At 47.7% G+C, this 20387-nt stretch overlaps 1 protein-coding gene across 2 annotated transcripts in view; it reads right to left on the bottom strand.

Moving 5' to 3' along the window:
- PLXNA2 (plexin A2) overlaps positions 1–20387 on the bottom strand; it is a 204293-nt gene that overhangs the window by 46980 nt on the left and 136926 nt on the right. The window contains exons 7-12 of one of the 2 annotated variants that reach the window (XM_037156975.2): positions 19747–19900; positions 19044–19140; positions 15869–15983; positions 7807–8007; positions 5940–6036; positions 2430–2620 (exon numbers count right to left, since the gene is read on the bottom strand). In XM_037156975.2, coding sequence (XP_037012870.2) covers positions 2430–2620; positions 5940–6036; positions 7807–8007; positions 15869–15983; positions 19044–19140; positions 19747–19900 — 855 coding nt within the window. The remainder of the gene's footprint in view (positions 1–2429; positions 2621–5939; positions 6037–7806; positions 8008–15868; positions 15984–19043; positions 19141–19746; positions 19901–20387) is intronic. The other variant, XM_053667982.1, reaches the window with a different exon arrangement.

The raw sequence follows: 20387 nt of genomic DNA, 5'->3' as shown, positions 1-20387 counted from the left end.
ACATGTGACCCTGGATTGGCTCCTGGACCAGAAAAAGGACATCAGTGGGACAATTAGCAAAATGTGAACAAAGCATGTATATTAGATGGCATTATTGTATCAATGCTAACATCTTGGTTTGGGTAATTATACTGTGGTTATGTAAGATGTTAATTTTAGAGAATCTGGGTGAAGGGTATATGCAAGTTCTTTGTACTATTTTTGTACCTTTTATTAAGTCTGAAATTATTTCAAAAATTAAAAGTTAAAAAAGTGAAAATGACTTTACAGGGAGAAGAGGATAGGTTGGGAATAGGAAATGCAAAAGAAATATTCTTGATAAAACATTCCAGGCTGGTTTCCTCCCTCCCACATCTCCTGTCCGGAATGGTGTGGCCAGAGGGGCTTGGGACACGCCATGGATTTGTCTCTCCCAAAAGCTGCCCTTTCATTTCCCCATGGCCTCTGCTTGAAAACACCAACGGGAGCCCCCACTGCTCGGGGCTTCGGGTTCCTGCTGCTGTGTTCACTGAGAAAATCAATTACAGCCTAATTACCTCAGGGGGTTAATTAGCATTGTGTAGCTGGGTGTCCTCCCTGAACAGAGCAGCCTGTCAGTCCCCGGTCAGTGAGCCGGGGCAACAGAGGCAGAGGTTCCCAGGGAGAAGCCTGCCTTTGGGCTGGGAGTGGGCTCCTGCCAGTTGGGAAGTAGACAGATGGGGCTGGGGCAGCAGCCAGGGTTGGCAGAGGTTTTGGGAAGCGAGTCCCCAGTCTAATTTAAGAGCGCTGATGATGCAGGCACAGAGACCTAGAGACCACAACTGCATCAACAAGAAGTGCAGACCGGAGCGAGCTATCAGGCCAACAGCTGCTGGAAATCACGACAATTGGGGCGAAGGCACGGAGCACTGAGCAGCAGGGAGCCAGCTGTCTGGGGCCAGGGGCCAGGGCAGACCCTGCAAACACTCTTTCCCAGCAAGACACACACACACACACACACACACGGGAAAGTCAGTAGCCCCCAACCAAAATGGGACTGGAGAAGCCCAGTCTTTGACAAATAGAGGCCATGCTCCCATCACGCCTTCCTACTGGGACACACTAGATGCAAAAGGCACTGTCCCGCAGCACTGTGCTTCCCCTGGGATATGTTGCCATGTGGCTGGATGAGTGTCTCTGCTCTGTACCAGCTAAGAAGGTTGGGTATAAAGTATAAGGAAGTGCCATTTCTTGTTTTATATCACTTGAGCAAAAATACTAATGGTGTAAAAAATGGTTTTATAATTACATAAATCTAAGCTAAAATTCTGGCTCCACCACTAAATAGCTGTGTGAACTTGGGCAACTCACTCCATTCCTCTGAGCCTCTCATTTCTTTATCTATAAAACAGAGGTGAGAATATTTACTTCCCATAGTGGCTGTGAGGATTAAATGCCACAGTGACAACAAAGCCCACTAAATAAATACCTGCTTCCTCTTCAAACAACCATCTGTAGGTTAACATATTCATTTGATCTCGAGGGTTTTCTTTTCGCGGATGTGAATCTTGGATATGATCCTAAGGACGCTTCAGAAGTTTCCCAATACCCACTGACACAGGTGAGAGCCACAGTGGCTTTCTTCGGGCCAGTAGTGAAAACGAGGCAGGGAAAGCATCAGAGGTCCTGCTCATAAAAGAGGCAGAACGCAGTCCTGCCTGCTCTCTGCAACACACAGACCACAGTGGTACTTGCCCAGGCCTTTATTCCTAGTCACCCGAAGGAACGTGCAATTAGTTTCATAGCACAAGTGACAGTCAGTGAATTGGGAGACTGAAGAGTGATGAGTACATAATGCCAGCAAAGTTAAATACAACCATTCCTCTCCCAGGCCATTCAAAACCCCAGCAGCTGCATTTTCATTCACGTCATGTATTCATCTTCCTTTGCAATTTGCTATTCAGGAAACATCCTTTCTTTTCCAGGACAATTAATTATCTATTTCTTTCCATTAAAACGCACTAACAAATTGGGACAGAGAGTAAACCCTGGGAAATGGTATAGTGGCTAATGCAGTGCCTGCCTTTACTTTCTTCTTCTGTTTTCAACTTTGCAACTCGGAGCTAGTTTGGCTCCTGAAATCACATTTCTGCTGAGAAAAGTAAAATCTGCTTTCTGAAATGTTCGCCCACCATGTAGCCAATTTCGCATTCCCCACCCTGGCCAGCTGGCCTGTCAGGGAGGCTGGGCTGGCTCTGCCTCCCTCGTTGCATGCACACGCATTCTTGCACAGGCACAAGGAAACACTTCCACACACTTGTCACTTATACTTGGACATGGGCCACCAAGACACCCACAAGAGGCTCTCTACATCTCCACATTTATCACGCCAAGGCTCAAGTTGCCATCCTCACCCACTGCCCTGGGGTAGGCTCCTGGTCCTGCTCTGGAATGGGGTGGGGGGGACTCACCTCGGTGATCTGGGGGTTGGAGCACTTCACGTTGTGGCTGGACCAGTCAAGCCAGGGGCTGGAGGGGCTGGTGCAGTGCTGGTGGAGGGTGCACCTGCGCTCGCCGCTGCACCAGCCACATTCGAACTTCCGGTCGGCCTTCAGGCACAGTCCACAGCTCTCCCGCTGCGCCGCACACTTGTAGAGGTGGACTGTGAAGACAGAGGGACAGTCATAGATGGGGCTGGAAAGGACATCCTACAACTTACCCTCTTCTTGCAGGTGTGACAGCAACCATCCCCAACCACAGATAATACCAATAATCATCATTGTTATTGCAAGAATAATTGATGAAAAAGTAGTAAGTGGAGCATCTTAGCAATCATTTAAAGGCAATACAGAAAATACTATTATTTTAAAGTTCCGGCTCCAGATTGAATCAGATCAAGGCTTTAATTGAAGTGTCACCACTTCCTAGCTATGTGACAAAGAATCTGACTTCCTGGAACCTTTTTTACTTAATCTATAACATGGGATAATCATGGTTTTCTTTGAGGTTTGAATGCGATGTTATATATTAAGTGCTTAGCACAGTGTCTGTAACACATTTGATGTTCTGTTCACGCTTTTTATCTTTTCTTTGATTGCAAACTACATTCTTATACTGCTGCCTCTCTGACTGTTACATGTGGCCCTCATCCTAGGAGTAAGGACTAATTTCCCCATTTCACGTGAAAATGAAGCTCAGAGACATGTAATGACTCTTGGGGCTTACCAAAGTGAGTGCCCTGAGCTGGGGTCCTGAAGTTCTGTTTGGCTGTGCTGCTGGACTGTCGGTCCTGAGCGGAGGGGCACCTGCCTGGCATGATGGGAGGTGGTGGGTCTGGGAGAGGAGTCAGCCTGGGACTCAAAAAGGCCCAGGTGCCTGGCTAAGTGGAGGCTAAGCTGACAAGGAACAAGGGTGACACAGAGAGGACAGCGTGGCCACTTAACAGGTCACTTCTGGAGTCTGCAAATTCATTTTTTTGCACCTGTCATTTCCTGACGTAGAAGCCCTCAACAGGCCAGTTAGCAGAACTGTGTTTTGTGAGCCTGGGACTTAGTTTTTGCCTGCTGGTATTTTGAACTCAGAATCCCAAGTCGAATTCTGCAGAAGCAGAATACTCAGCATGTCATTTTCAACTCCTCTGCCAAGCAGAAATAAGCTTTGAAGATTGGGTGGCATGTCTCCATCGGGCACATGCCCTAGGGAAGCATATTTTTTTATTCTTCCATGGGTCCCCATCCTTTTCCCTCTGCTCTGCCAGCATCTGCAGTCCCAGCTGTAGGGACTAGACTTAAACATCCTTCTTCCCATGGCTTCTTACGGTAGAGGACAGGAGATGGGGATCTTATAATGAACAAGTATACACCGCCCATTTGTTACAATGCACAAATGGTCCGTATCTAGTATCTCATTTGATCCTCATGATGACGCTGAGAGTAGGGCATCCTTTTGCCCCTTTCACGGATGAGGGTGTAGGGAGAAGCAGTAATTAGTCTGAGTGCACATAGCTGCAAGTGAGAGACAGGACGTGAACCCCAGTGTGTTAGATTCTGGAACCCAAGTCCTCAAACACGATGGCCCTCTCCACCCAGCATGGTGTGCAGCCTCCGGGATCACTTGGGCCCTGGGAGGGAGGTGGGTGTGAAGCTGGCACCGCTCGCGCACTCCAGAGCTGCTGAAAAGTGCCACAAGGGAGGGTTCTGAGGCGGCAGCTTGGATGTGACTGCTTTTCTCTTAAGCTCCAGGTGCAAAGGCAACCTCTGGTGAACCGAGCCTGGATCCTCAGCAGGGCAAATGTCTGTTCTTGTGCTGAAAAAATTTGGCCTGGGTATGAGGAGAAAGAGAAAAAAAAACCCCTCCCTGTGTTAGTTTCCCTCTCCCAATCTAAGTAGCATGGCTTTTAGGGCGGCATCTGGAACAGGGAGCCGTAGCCCCATGATGCTGAAGCACTTGCAGGCCCCACTGTGGCCTTGGTCTCCCTCTCTGTGTCTCTCCTGCCTGGTGACCCTTAGGATGAGGGAGAGGCTTGTGGCAGCCCTAGCTATGTGAGCTGTAGTGAGGCATGTGGCCCACGGTGGCGGGGGGGCCGGGGGGAGGAGGCTGCACATCCTACAGAGGCCTGAGTCCCCGCGAGTGCAGGGATGTGGCTCAGCATGCGAGCTCTGCAATTAGACGGTCTTCATCCAAACCCTGGCTTGTATTATCTGACTCTCGGTCTGTTTCTTTTCATCCCCCCAGCTTTATTGAGGTATGATTGACAAATAAAATTGTACTATATTTAAATCATGATGATTTGATATATACATACACATAATAAAATGATTCCTCCCATCTAGTTAATTAACACACACATCCTTCACCATATAGTGAGAAAATTGAAGTTCTACTCTGTTTTCAAATTTGAACTACGCCATACAGTGTTATCAACTAAAGTCATCATAGTTCACAGCAGATCTTCAGACCTCATTCATCTTATAGCTGAAAGTTTGTACCTTTTACGAACCTCTTCCTCGTTCCCCCACCTCCAGCCCTGGCAACCACTTTCCTACTTTCCGTTTCTATGAGTTTGACTTCTTAAAAAGAGTCCACATATAAGTGATAATCATACAGTAAGTTTCTTAAATATATGAAACCATTAATTAATTTGCATATTTGCGCAGGGGCCATGCTAAACTCTGCGTCATTTCAGTCTTGTATAGGTGCTGCCAAAGTAAGCACTCTTGGTTCATTTCTTAATTTCATTGGATTTAAGTTTTTTAATCTGTAAAGTGAGAATAATATTAATGCATAACTATCAGGGTTGTTGCGATGATTATGAAAAATAATCTGAGAGCAGTGAACGCTCATCATATGGGAGGTACTTGTGTCATTCTTGAGAGCATGAGAGAATGTTGGTATTTGCTGTATTGAGGGTGGTGATTACCTGGCACATAGGAGGGGCTGCACATGTGTTTGTGGGGCAATGAATATGGGTGGCCCCCAGTGAGCACTGCCCTGCATCATTAGCCTAGCTCCTTCCTGAACTTCCTGGAACCAGCTGTGCACTTGAGTCCCCATTTGGGTCTCTCCCACCCACCCCAGAACTAGGGGAGCAGCCTTAAAAACCTTCTTTGTGCAAGGATGGGGCCAAAGACAGGAACCAGAACCTGACTGGAAACAGTATCTCCATTTCCAGGGAAACTGGCAGGACATCCCGCTTGCTGCTCTCCTCGGTCAGTTTCCACAGACACTTCAAAGTCTCCGGGAGCCTAAGAAAAACGCGATGAGCCGGCAGCCACAGCGGATGCTCTGGTTGTAATAAAACAAGGTTCCCAACAGGACTCCTTTGATGGCTCCAAATGTTGGTCTCGGATCCTCTGAAGAGTTCCACTGACAGAGGGAGTATATTATTTGTGGCATAAAGGCCAGCAGGCTCTAATCCTGCCAGCCCCCTCTTTCCCAGGGTCACAGACAGGTCAAAACTCTACCTGGAAGTAGACGCTTACCTTTCAGGTCCTGAGGGTTGTCGATGATGAAGTTGCCATTCCACACCACAGCGAAGTCCACGGCCAGGTTGCTGATATCCATCCCGTCGTACTGGTACTGTGGGAAGAGGGCAGAGGCACTGGTTAGTGAGCTTTTCTATCACAGTGGGTCAGGGATGCTTCAGATTTCTCAGGGAACCAGGGGGCACAGCTGGAAAGAAACCAGTGACTCTGGTTCCATATGGGCTGAGGAAGCAGCAGAGGGACAATCAGAGGAACCCTAATATACAACTCAATTATCCCTGTGGCCCACTGTCCTGACTCCCAGTCCCTAATACCAACAGGATCCAGCCCAACCACTTAGCTTGGCATTTAGTGCCTTCCTGATCCAAACTTACTTCCCCAACCTTCTCTTCCACTGCTCTCCTAAAGAAATATCCAAATCCACTTGACTGTAAACACACCCACCAAAGCACCTCTCTGTGCCTCTCACAATGAGTGCCTCCCTCTCCCTGTGGCACCAGTCCTTCAACCCACCATGATCTTCCTAGTCTAGCTCAGACTCACCTTCACTAGGTGTTTGCTCTGACATTCCTGCTAGTGCTCACCCAAGCCCTCTGTCCCCTGATGTTGCCAGTCTCTGTCTTTAACCTGGCACTTCCCAGAAGCTGCTTTGCACTGTTTCATGGGCAAGTCCAGGCCATAAGTTCCGTGTACTGCTCAGTAAACCCCACAGAGCCTTGAGCAGAGCACATGCATAACTAACAGTTGGCTGGGCGCCACAGTGGCCCTTTATTTCTACATGTGAGCTTTACTTTAGTCAAAAGTCCACTAGGAGAAGTGCCCAGAGCCTTGTGGGCAGAGACCTGATCAGCTCCGACATGAAAGGCCCCAAGCTGTGGCCAAGAGTTGGCTCTCTCCCCCGTGCTGATCCCACAGGGGACATTTAAACCCTTCATATACTTCAGAAACATCCCCTGTCCATGACCCAGGCCCTGTCTCTGTGAAGGGGGGACCTCTAGGAATCCCCGCTATGGGGAATGCCCCAGCCCTGGCCACTTAGCTCTCAGGGCATGTCCCTGTCAGCCCTCTTGCCCAAGCCCTTCCTGCAGCCTTCTTCCCTTTGTTGTGTTCCATTCCTTTCTCCTCCCTCCTTCCCCTAGTGTTTGGCGGCCTTCCACCCATTACAAATTCTATCACCCGACTGTGACTGTGACCCGGCAATCTGACAGCTCCCTGATAAGAGGCCCAGATTCTCTTTATCTCTCCCAGGCGAATTAGCGTCCCTCAACACCTTTGTCATGTCACTCCCCCATCTTTAGTTGACCCCCCACCATCACAGAGAGGGAGTTGGCAGATACAAAGATTTTCTCTGGGCTGGTATTATAATTAAACACCTCGGGCTTTTTGTCTGGCATTCAGAATTGGTTGACCCTTGCTGCTCTTGAAACCCACTGCTTCCGCTTCCTTCTTCCCCCTCCCCCATCCCATTACACTTCCTGCTTGTGTGTCCTGTGCAGCGCCCTCCAGTTCTCCCACTCTTGCAGTTTGCACTCCCTGAATGCAGAGAGGGTTTGCAGTGGAGCTGACTGGCTTTGGCTGAAGTTTCAACGAAGGCCAAGAGGTGCTCATAAAACTCAGAAAGGGCACAAAGTTCTCGACTTATACTATCAGGGTCCTCATACCCCTCCACCTCCTCTGATGCCATCAACCTGCTCTTCGCTTGCCGAGAGGCCTGGTGTGCATGCCTGCTCCTCTGTCCCTGGGCATCTGGGCTCAGGCTGTGGACCTGAGAGGTTCTGGAAACGGGGGCAGGCCAGGCTGAGGCCTTGGTTGGGGTGTGAGAGAAAGTCTGCTCCCGGCAGGGTCTGAGCCCAAGTCTTCTTACCGAACTGTTCTGGCACTGGACGCTGGAGCTGTTGAAACGTAGAGCGGGCACTCGGTGGATCGCCCCCTGGATGTTGAGGACACACTCATAGCCTCGCTGCCCGGACTGAGGCTGGGGCAGATTCCGAGCCTTAAGGGTGATGGGCTTTACCTCCCCGACTGGTATCAAGATCTCCTCTGTGGGCACCAGCTGGGGACAGTCCTGGGGGAGCAAGCAGAGAAGCTCCATCTGTCCTGGCTCACACCTTCCTGCTCACCTGAGCCAGGGCAGAGGACAGGGCCTGAGGCCAGGCCAGACCCTCTGGTACCCAGGAGAAGGACATACCTCCTTTAAGGGGCAGGTGGAGTCAGCAGGGAAAATCAAGTCTATCTCTTAGCTCCTGGCCTTAGATATTATCATCCCCATCCCACAAGTTGCCCTAGATCTGATGTGTGTGTTATAATTTAGGAATTAATTTTCAGGCACTGGTGTGGCAGCCTGAGGATTTTATCTCCTGAGACACAGGATAAAAGAGTCTCCATGTGTCCCTGTCCCCAGTCTGGAACCCCCGCCTCTCCGTTTCATTCATCTGTTCCCCCGTGCCAGACGCCTCGCACTGTCCCTGCCCAAAGCATTCCGTTATCAGTGGCTTCAGCCCCCTGCTCCAACTGTGGACCTTTGCAGGAGGTGAATCAAGTCCTCCCAGCAATGCTCTAAACACTCGCGCTGGCTTTTTATCTCGTTTCATTACCAGACCCTGCATGAATGCCATGTTGCTTTGAAAAAAAAATGGAAAAAAATCTTGATGAGCAGGGACTGTAAGAAGGACCATGAGAGAGAGAGAGAGAGAGAGGAAGTGATTGATTTTCCTCAGTTCTATTCCTAGATGTTGCTTCTCCCCTGGAGGCTGAATTACCACTTCCCCGCAGTCCCAATCCCCTGCCCACTTTCTCCTTCTCCAGGAAAGACAGCCCAGTAGCCTCCCACAGTGACAAGCTGACTGTCACCTCCACATGTAACCATTTCTGCCCATCCCCTTTCCCTCTGGTTGGGAGTGTGTGGGGGTTGATGTTGTTACCCAGCAGAGGATGCTACGGGCATTAAGTCCCTGGGGATGCGGGGCAAAATTGCTGAACTTCCCGCAAGGTCTGGGATTGTCTTCAACAAGAAATTGTCCCTGTCTTAATGCTGGAGGCGATATTGAGCACGGACAGCTTTAGAAGGAGACTGGAAGAACCAGGCTGACTCACAGTGTGGCTTAGGCAGCCTCCTCTTCCCTCAGGACCTCAGGTGCAATCCCTTCACTACCTGGGCCCTGCCTACCTCCTACCCAGCAGTTCTTGTGCATCAGCCATAAGAGTTTAAGATTGATTCTGGGGGGGCAGCCTTACTCATTCACCTCTGGTCACTTGAAGATGCTTTTCTCTCTTCTCTCTGATGCTTTACTCCTACCCACACCTACATCTTCCTCTGGCCCGGGGCCCTATTTAGCTGATTGCCTTTTATTCATCTACAAACTCAGCATCTCCTTTGGAAAGCTGTCCTTGACCCTCTCCCTGCACTGGCCTCCAGGCTGGGTTACAGATATTGCCCCGTGATAGCATCTAGCCCTCAGAATTGCTGCTTCTTGCTGGCTTGCCTTTCTCAGTGGTCTGTGAGCCTTGAGGGTCTGGCTGGAGCTTATTTACTGTGTCCGCCATCTTTATCCCAGTTCCTGGCACGTACTGGGTACCTACCTGGTCATTGCTTCTGGGACAGTAAGTGAAAAATAAGAAAGTAAAGCAACAGACAAAATGACTTATAAATTTCCTTCTAGATCCTACTTTCCAGATTTTTTTTTACAGAGGAGGGGACAGCCTTGCCTTCAGAAGAGCAAGAGACTTGAGGAGTTTGATTCCCAAAGTTGTGGTTACAGATGGTCATTGTTTCTGTAATCACACAATTATCAAGTTGGCATGTCCACATCTATTAAGAAATCTGAGGATATATGAGAAGCTGGTCCAGGGGAAATTCCCCATAGAAACCTAGCTAGGAGCCCCCAAATGACCCTCCAGGGACCCTGATGCTGTTCCCCACCTACACACCAGCTGTACAGAGGACACCAAGCAGGCAAGGTTTCCATGAGAGACAGGATCACAAGGCAACTCCAGAACAGATGGGTCCCTGTTCAGAAGCCAGTCACTCAAGCTGCCAAGTCATAAACTTGCTCTTTACCGAATTTTCACTTTCATTCCCTGTGGGTACTCTTCATGGAGTCTTTCATATATTTATAGGCAAGAAAAATATAAACTCCACTTTAGGGAAACCCAGGCGTCTCATGGAAAAGGAGATATTACTTCCTGTTGGTGGCTGAAAATCCCCATTGAGTCTAATAAACTAGAATGTTAATTTAGACTAGAAATAAGGCTGAGGTATAATGAGGAGGGGTGTGTGTGTGTGTGTGTGTGTGTGTGAGAGAGAGAGAGAGAGAGAGAGAGAATGAATAAATCTTCAGGCTCAAAACTGGTTGACACATTATAAATGATGACCAACTGTTTTGCATCTCTAATGAGCCCAGGGAACAAATTCAAATATTTCAGTAGCAGAGGCTTAAAGATATGCTTGTGGGCATATAATGTCTGGGGTTAGAAAATAAGATTGTAGAATCCTATTAACTTTGACAAAAGTATGTATTTATACCCATATTTGTGTTTTTATATGTAATATTATATATACAAACACAGGCACATTCTCATCTCTTTGTTTGGGCTAAGTCTGATTCAGCTTGGAGGATTAACAATCAAAAGCAAATACTTCAGCTCTGGCCAGGTGGCTCAGTTGAGTGGAGAGTCATTACATACACCAAAAGGTCTGGGGTTCAATCTCTGGTTGGGGACCATACAAGAGACAATCCATCTAAGTTTCTCTCTCTCTTTACCTCTCTCTCTCTCTCTCTCTCTCTCTCTCTCTCTCAAATCAATAAATCTATCCTTGGGTGAGGAGTAGAAAAAAGAGACTTTTGTGAGAACTCTTCACACTTTTTTCCCTAAGAAATTCTAAAATTTTACAAAAAGTTTTCATGGTCTGCTGTTACCGAGCTTTTGGCACTAAATTTAAAGACAATGACTGGGTAGTTCCCGAATGACTGACTACACAGGCTCCAAGTGCCCCACTAGACAAGGATGTCTTATGCTTTACTTGTGTATTTGGCTGTTTCTCTCAGTTCAGAGAGTATGGGATTCATCCTTCTAGTCTCCAGGGCAAAGGAGAGAAGTGATTGGTGCCCAGGTACACTGTCCTCTTCTTGGGAAATAGGGGCAGGGGAAGACATAGACCCTTTGGGTTGTGAGTTGGTTTTGGTGGATGTAGTAATGAGGGAGCAACAAGGCTTGGGTGGAAATGCAGTGGTGAGGGTGGAAAGTAGGTGCAGTGGAGCAGGCAGCCCAGAAAGCTGGCAAGTTGTTGGAACTTCAATACCTCTGGAGCTTGAGGAAGGGGACAGGTTTCATCAGATACAAGATACAAGGAGGCTACGTCTGACCTGTTTGCTTCTGTGAGCACGCATACACACACATACACACTTCCTGTCCTAAGAACAAGAGAGCAAATAACCACACTATGCTTCTTCCACAGAACCTAAGGACCATTGCTAACACTGCTAAAAAGCCCATTGCTGCTGCTGATCCCCTCAGTGTTGAATGACCCCTCTAGGTCAGGCATCTTATTCTTCTGTCACTAGGCAGAAGCATCACTTCCTTGTCAGCCACTGAGTTTCCAGCAAGATGAACAGATGTTGTATTTGGGAATATCCCAGGGGTGGGGGAGGCTAGGAGGAGGTGATGTGACCACGGGGAGAGCAGGACCCTGGCACAGGAGCCCCCTCGCCGATCTTAGGATCACATTGCCACCCTGGTAGCTGTGCATCGCCAGCTCTCAGTGCTGGGGTCCCTCAGCTCTCTAAAACGACTTCTCCCATGTGAAAAAATGGCATTATCTTCACCTACCGGACTTCAAAGAGAGAGAGCAGTCAGCATCCTGGGAAGCTAATCGGATTTATTTGGTTCTACCTTTCCCTCGGGGCACGGCATAAAGAAGATATTTATGTATCTACATCTAACTAGGCCTGGCTTAGCCATGGAGGGAGATGAGCTTTTAAAGCTGAAAGCCATATACACTCCAGTGCACACCGCTTGCTAACACCATTGTCACAGCTGGATCCAGCCTAGGGATGCAGAGATTTGGGGGCTCCCATCTGAAATTTGCTGTACTCTGAGTGGTGGAAAGGTTTTTCACGCCCTAACAAGAGTTCAAAGGTGATTCAACTGAAATTCAGATTCCTCGTCTAGAAAATGGGTCAATAATAACTGCTGACACTGGATTGCATGGGAGAATATATGTGCGTCATAATGGGAATAAGTAGAATTAACAATGTTAATGTTATTACTGCATATTTCTGTTGTGCTTGTGCACTTAAATTTCAACTTATTCTTCTAAATGGAGTCCATTTCAGAGTAGATTAAATGAGATATTAAAATGTTGCATATATAATAAGCACTAAATAAATGTTCGCTACTGTTTTCATTTTCGTGTTGCATTCACTCTTAAATGGCTAAGCATTTTGTAGTCGTGTCTAAACATGGACTTGGTCCATCAGCCCTCTGACAACAGTGGGCAGATCTACCTCATGGCTGGCAGTCTCTGTAGCTGCATGTGGCAATACTGACCTATCTGCCATGGGTACTGTCTCCACCAGTAGAGATGGAAAAGGCCAGGTAGATGTCACTTCCTCTACTGTGGTTGTGGCCATGCAGACACACAAGCAAACTGGCCCTGATTTTCTATAGAAAGAATACTGTGCTCAGCTTTTTGGGATGTCTGAGTTCTCTGTAGCCTTGGGCAGAAATCCTAAGTTTTTAGCATCTTGGTTACTATAAATATCAAATATGAATTAAGTGAAACTGCAGGTCTGTTGCAAGAATCAATTGAGATGCCATATGTCAGTGGTTCTCAATCTTTAGGCTGTCCTGGGATAAGCCCCAGAATTTGAATTTCTAACAGTCCCAGGTGCTGCTGCTGTGGCTGGCTTCCCTTCCCCCACGCACTCTCTCTCTGAAAACTGTCACAATTGAGAGAATTACAAATGTATGATGCATTCACGTTGCTATGTAAATCAACGAAGCTAATCAGTTATATGTTGTTTCTAGGAAGTATAGAGACAGAAAATTTTTTTTGAGAGAGAAAATTTTTATTCGAAGTTAGGGGAGCCTTATTGGAAGTACAATAGAGATATTCTAGAACCCCAAAGTAGCACCTAAGATGTTTCCAGTCCTCAGAAGAACCTGAGGCTGTCCGACTGCACTCCTCATGGAATCAGGGGACCCTCTCCCAAGCTGCGCAGGTGTACTTTGCTGTCCCCGAGTTTTTAGGAATGGGGTTCCCTATAAGCAGAGCTTTGGACAGAAGAGCACAGGGCTGGGAACTATTTGTTGGGAAAAGCTGTGCAGTGGCTGAGAGCTAAAGCAGGATCAGGAGGAAGCTGAGAGAAGCCCTGGCTACTTCACTGGGAGCCTGCACCCTATTTCCTTTCCTGAGAAAAAGCAGGAGCCAGATGGAAAAAGCTGGGCTTCCCTCACCGGCCTCCCAAGAGCTAATCCCCAGGCCACACCAGGCCTGTGCATATTAGCAGAAAGAGAGTGGTCTGCCCCATTCCTGGAGGTGAGGGGAGACAAAGGCACCTCTCCTACCCCAAGGAACAGACATTAAGGAGAAAAGGAAAAACTAAAAGGAGATGGGAAGCTTCTGAGTTTACCCCCAGGGCTCTTTCCCTATTAATTCAACCCTGAGTTGTAAGGGGTGGGAATGGAGTATCAGACCCAGCTCTCTTGACATCCTGAGTCTCATCCCTGTGGCTGAGAGGGGGCTGTGTTCCAGTGACTTCTATGGGGCATGAGGGCGGCTGGCATGCTTCCAATTAGCCCTCTGGGGCTCAGCCCTCCCGGCCTCCACACCAGGCAGTTTATTTGTCTTGCTCAGTGACTCTGCTGCCCTCCCTCCAGCTGCCGGCGGTGGCAGGCTTGGCTTCGGGTTTCTCTTGCCTGAGGGGGAGCCCCTAGGAGGAAATGCAGCAGCTGTTCTTTCTTGTCCAGATCTACACTTCACCCTCTGCGTGTGTGTGTGTGTGTGTGTGTGTGTGTGTGTGTGTGTGTGTGTGTGTGTGTGTTCTGTGGTCCGCCTCGATTTATTTTGTTAAGGAACTTAGAAGTTTTGAAGTGGCCACTGTGAAGGTCAGTCTCCCAGACCGCTTATCCTGATCCTTAGTTGCCTTTAATCTGAGCAGGTCTTCCTGCGGCTTCCGTTTTTCCTGGCCCCACCTCACCTCCCTTTTTCACACTTCTGTTAACTCCCAAGCTGGGTTAACTACTCCACTCAGTCCCTCAGCTCTTGGACCCTCTTCATGAGTGAGAACATAGACCTGAATGCAGTTTCATATCCTTGCAGAATCCTTGGGTCAGGATGGATTTCCAAACTCCACTAAGACCGATGTACTGCTTTCTGGTCAGCTATGTCAAAGCATGGCAGCTGGCAAGAGGAAAAACCTTTTCTCAAACGTTTCAGGGGACTAGATATTCTACAGTGCTGAGGCACCTGTGGATGCATCCGCCTTAGGTGCCTGAGAGCTTCATTTGTTTTTCTCTTTCAGTACTGGGAAATCCTACTTTTCTGGCTGAATATAATACATGTTGCTTCAGAAAGTAAGACTTCAAGGTGAAGAATGTGTGTTTGAGAAACCTAAATGCCTACTTTCTTTTTTATTTTAATTTAAAGTTTTTTAGCTTTATTGAGGTATAAATGACAAATAAAAGTTTTAAATATTTAAAAATATTTAAAGTGTACACGGTAATGACTTGATATATGTAGATCAAGGCCTACTTTCTTATGTTCATCCATGGAAGCAACCAGCACATCTATCAAGATTAGGAGACACATAAGACTCTATTTCTTGAAATCTTAGACATGTAGATCCAAGGAACCCTTTTTCTATCAATGGCATTTGGCTAAAGCAGTCATTGGTTTATCCATTTGTTCATGCATTTGTTCCAGAAACACTGAAGAAGGCACTAAGGGTTTAAAAATAAGATGTAGTCTTGACCTTCAAGGAGCTTGTGATCTAGTGGAAGAGGGAGACATGCATAGAAAGACTGTAGCAGCATATGCAGGGTTACTCTGTCGCTTATTTACGTTTGTGAGTTTTCCAAAAGGTGGAATAAGAGGGTATGTAGATATATGCCCTGTGTATTTGCATGAACACATAAAGTCTCTATATTTGTTCAAACCCAACCACTGGGCACCCTCAGGTGTGAAAAACATTAGCCACAAGACAGGGAAGCTGACCAGGCAGGCCTCATTGTCCTGAAGCATGCCGTGAATATGTAGGAAAGTCAACATCAGTGAATAATCGTTGGATGGAATATTTGCTGGAAAGATAAGCAATTTGCTTTTTCACTGTGTTGATAACAAAGGTGGCTCAGACCTTAGGGATGAAACATTGATGTATAATAAAATGGGACTTTTAGCAAGGCCTGGTTCTTTTCACTAGCTGAATTTCTCTCTCTTTCTATAAGGCCACCCACTCAGTCATACATCAGAGTCAAAGAATCGTTGAATTTTACACTTGGAAGAGAAGTTGGCATGAAAGAATGGTTGAGAGTGAATGTTCTATTGAACTAGACTATGTCTGCAGCCAAGCAAAGGGCTTAGATTCAAAGAATAAATGCCATTCACTACACTCTTCTAGACCATGGAGTCTGTTTGGTTGGAAATGTTTCCTCTAGACTTTCAGTTTCAACCCTCAGTTCCCCTCAACCTTTTGAATTCATAGAGTCTTAGGAGTCTAGTAGATACAGGGCATTTCTCCGCCTCTGGGGTGTTTCCTGCCACTTTTTGAGCTTTATAATAACATGACTTTCTAACATGGAGAATCTCTGGGAGAAGACCAAGATGGGCCAGAGCCAGGAGGTGGCCAAGCTGCTGGATTGACCGCCTGAAAGGGAGGGCCACTCAGATTCAATGGGGACATTGCCATGCCCAGGTGAGCCCTGCTTACCTCTGAAATATTGATCCGGCCCTCCTGGAAGGAGCAGGTGGTGGGGTCATGAGTGCAGAGGTTGCGGTACTTGCACCAATGGCAGCGGAAGGCGCTGTTGACACAAGACAGGCACCTGCAAAGGTGGAGACAGTAAGAGGCAAAGAGAAGGAAGCAGAGATGGAGGATAAGGGTGCTAGGAAACCTATGTATCCTGACGTTAGTCTGTTTATCCTCGTCTCATTCTTGGGAGGGTAGATAGGCGGGGAAGTCCACTGAGAACTGTGGATTTGTTCTCCAAGATACTCACTGGACCAGAGACCTGAAAAATAAATGAGTCCAGAGTGGAAATAAGGTAACCTATAAAGTAGTGGCGTACTAGAGCTGGCCTGTATCAGCTCATGAGAGCTGATTATTTACATCTTTAGGAATTTTGCAAATGGGTTGACATCATGTCGATAACTTGAAAGTTGGCCACAGAGGAAATATTTCCACTGTAGACACTGGCAAATGAAAATACGGGGATTTCCCCCCTGATTGCTGGTGGTTAAACCTTTCCCAGCGTACAACCCCTTATATGACAGAAAAGCTGAAAGACACGGTGGAAACTGGGCAGATCTGATTCCAGGCTTGCCTCCGCCACTGCCACTGGGGTCACCCTGAGTAAGTCACCTCACCTTCTGAGTAAGCATTTCTTCCTCTGTCTGTAATCAAACTTTCCTGTTTACTCCACAGTGCTGTGTAGCATCAAACCAGATAATGCATTGGAAATTGATTTGAAAAATACAATGTTAAATGTATTATTTTCAAATGCTTAAATTACCCGTTATTTGAAGATCTCAAATCACATTTGTTAATGCTTGGTTCATGTCACCTGTGATCCTGAGCTCTGGGAGCCAAACAATATTAAAGTGGAAACTTTATCCCACTCTCCAAGTAGTCTGGCATAGGTAGCAATAGCTGTGTGTGTGTGTGTGTGTGTGTGTGTGTGTGTGTGTGTGTGTGTGTGTGTGTCCTATTTCTTGCCAGGGTGAGTGCCTCCCTCCCTGCTATCTCACCTGGAGGCTGTGCGTATTGTTTTGGCTTTGTGCGTGATCAGACCATTATAATGGAAATGGGTTCTGTAAGGTAGGGTTCCTGCCCCTGGACAGCTTCTCCAGCCTAGTGTTTCACAACTGGACAACCTGGAAGGGACACAGCCCCGTCTACAATCTGGCGCCACCTGGTGGGAGCTCTCATTACATTTAGGCATATGGGACTCCATCCTGAGGGGTCATCGCTAATACGTACTTCATCTCCCCCTTGCTTCCCTCATTTTTCTTCCCCCTGCGTATGCCCGAAGTTATTTCATATCTGAGCTTGGGCCAGACTGACTGAGTCTTGCTAACATTTTATGATTCAGTAAGTAAATAATGAAACTGGACCAAGGATGATGAGATGGGGTTCTAAGGCCAGCTCTCCCACTGGTTAATTTTGTCACTTTCATCGAAGCACTTGTCCTCTGCAGGTCTCATTTTACCACAGTTAAATGAGAGGACTGAATAAGCACAAAATTCTGTGACTTTTTACTATGAATGCCAAGCTAGATAGTGTTTGGCAATAAAATGATGCAATCTGTGCTGTCAAGGCGACCTGCTTTTTTTCTCCTCCTAAGACTTGCTGCTTGTGACAGCATCTCTGTTGCCACAGCAATGCATGGCTGAAAGTGGTGGCATCACACTGAACTGCCATGGAGATGAGAATACGCTCACAAGCAATGCGGTCCATCACCACTGTGCTGGAGTCTGAGAAGGCTGGGAGGCTCTTTGTTCTAAGGTGCTTGCATTTCCCCAAACTGGGCTGGCTGGCATTGGAATGCGGTGGTTATTGCGCAGTTTTGTCTGTTTGGACATCAGCCACTGGCTTCCCTGCTGACACCTCCCCACTCCCTGGGCTGGTTTTACCACTTGTCCTTTCTTATCACATTTGTCGATTTGGCCCGAAGAGGCACAGTTATGTCCCTGTCCTTAACTACTGTGGAGGCCCTAGAACTCCAGCAGATGATTGTAATCATCAAAATCAATATCAGAGAAGGGGAGAGAGGAGGACTGGCTCATTTGTCTATTTTAAGGGCTAAAAGATTCCTCTCAGGCTTAGCTGTACACAGGCCCACTCCCCACATGGATGCTGGACCCATTGTGGCCACAGCTTAGATCCTATGGACTTGATGCCTTGGAGTTCGGTGGATTATGTAGACCTCAGGCTGCCCCTGCCTCAGACAATGGGCAGAAAGAGTCAATAGAATTGTCCCAGTTACTGTTCCCTCTGGAGGAAGGTGTTGTTGGGGGGTGATCTCTCTTTTCTGAATGTTCATTGTCATTGGTCCTGTGACCAATGTTCCCACTTTGTAAGGAAGCAGTCCCAGTTTCTTTTCCAGAGAGAATCATCAGAAACTAAATGCGGGTCTCTCTCTCCATTGCTCAAGGCTCTCCCAGGTTCCTGTGCAGCTGTAGGATCTCATAGCTTGTGGGCACCCATTGGCAGGCATTCTGCTGCTGTGGATGGCCATTGAGGTCAGCTGGGCTGTATTCAAGCCCCCGTTGAGACTGGGGTTTTTACTCCGATTTCCCTCTTCTCTTTAAAATGTTGAAGGCTGGGCTCGGACTATGGTGGAGTTAAAGACTCCTCTCTGCCTCCCAACCCAGGTGCTTACTCTGCATGCCGGGGAAGGCTATTGCCCCAGTCTTACCCCTCCTCTGGGGGTAGTGCATGCATAACAGATTCTTATCACTGAGTCCCAGTTCATTTGATCGTGGCTGACATGTCTAAACTCTGCTCGCCGTCAATCTATGTTCAAAGCCACCGCCAATTTGTCAGGAACAGAAAACTTTTCTTATAATTCCTGGGCCATGACTTTTGTCTTTACTTCAAATCCTCTTTTTACTCTTTTAGCTTTAGAGTTGAGGGTAAGGTTTTGGGGGAGCAGGCAAGGGAGTCAGAATGGAATCTGAAGCTATGGAGTGTGCTTACCATTCAGTTTAATGTAACTGAGTAAATTGAATAGAACTGAAAAGGAATATTCATGGGGAGCTCACTCTGTTCCAGACACTCTGCCAGTCTCCATAGGCAAACAGGGAGGTGGATAGGACATGATTGGAGCTTAGAAAGACCCCACACCCATATCCAGACCCAGGGCAAGACCCTGACAAGTGCTTACAGTTGGTGGGCACTGCAGTTGTAGAACTTGAACTCGGTGCTAACAAATATCTTCCCAGTTTCCTTGGATCTCAGCTGCAGTTCTAGCCCAAACCAGTCTGGAAAAAAGGAGGGAGGGTGATAATCTGGGACCCAGTGAAGATCCTGAGGGTAAATCATTCAGCCAGTCCAGGGCTCTCTGGGCATGGAGGGTAGATGGAACCTGCCTGAATAGTCTCTTCCCCAGAGAGCCCTTTGCACCCTGTTGACACCCAGACACGGCCACACTCTGGCTTAGGAAAGAAATAATCAATCAGATCCCACAGAGCCCCTGCCTTGGTCAGGCACGTTCAGTTACTGAAAGACTTTTAAAAGTGTTAGGCTAGAACCCCTCAAGCCTCTGGTTCTGTGGAGAGAACACCCCTGAAAGCCGCTGGCCGAAGCCATAGCCATTCTTAGAAGTCTAGGAAAACTCTGCACACTGTGTAGCCTTAACCCAAATGAAAGCAAGGCACTTCCTAATTCCTAAATTTTACTTTGGTGCATGACTGTTTGTTTTCAAGCCCAAACAAGTGAGGTAAGCCCATACTGGTATTAGGCATAAGGAGACTTGGTCAGGCCACTTCTTTGCTGGTATTTGTCACCCCCATCCCATGTCCCTCTACTCCTGGTCCCCCTTGTAAGGCAACTCCCAGCCAGTGGCTCTCATGACAGACACTTCTTACCTTGATCCAGAGGGATGACAGGGACATCCTTGGGCCCGGGTGAGATGCAGATGACTTGGCTCCCAGACACCTGTCCCTCCACCTCTGTCAGGTTTCCAAAGGCACATGCGATGCCCTCAGACAGATCTGGAGCATCACTCACAACCAGGCTGAGCTGTGGGAGGAGCAAAGAGGCTCAGGAGCACAGGGATGATGCCCTTGAAAGAGCCCTTAGGGGCTGGAGACCTGGACCCTCCCTGGTCCTAGCCTGGCTCCTGCCGTTGCCCAGTGGCTCACTAGTGTCCCCCGACCTCATCTGTAAAGAAGGGTGTGGATGCAGGTGTTCTGACTCTGACACTGAACAATTACAGTAGTGCTGCCAGGATGGGCAGGGTCAATGGTCTTTAGTAATGTTCTCATGAATTTATTTTGCAGTCTTGTCCAGCATCAGAAAGCACTGGGGTGGCAGGTACTAAGGGGAAAGATACCAAAATCCATCTCAGACACAGCTCATTTTGACATGAAACCATGTGAACTTTAAAGCAGAGGTGTCAAACTCAATTTTACCAGAGGCCACATCAGCCTTGTCTTCAAAGGGCCAAGTAGAAACAAGGCACTAGGCCAGGTAAAACGAGGCGGAGGGCTGGGTTCGGCTTGGGGGC

Source organism: Artibeus jamaicensis, unplaced genomic scaffold (genome assembly GCF_021234435.1).
Source record: "Artibeus jamaicensis isolate MK-2021 breed Jamaican fruit bat unplaced genomic scaffold, CSHL_Jam_final contig_475, whole genome shotgun sequence".
NCBI classification, from domain to species: domain Eukaryota; kingdom Metazoa; phylum Chordata; class Mammalia; order Chiroptera; family Phyllostomidae; genus Artibeus; species Artibeus jamaicensis.
Note: the sequence above shows the minus strand (reverse complement) of the source record. Positions and strands in the feature narration are given on the sequence as shown.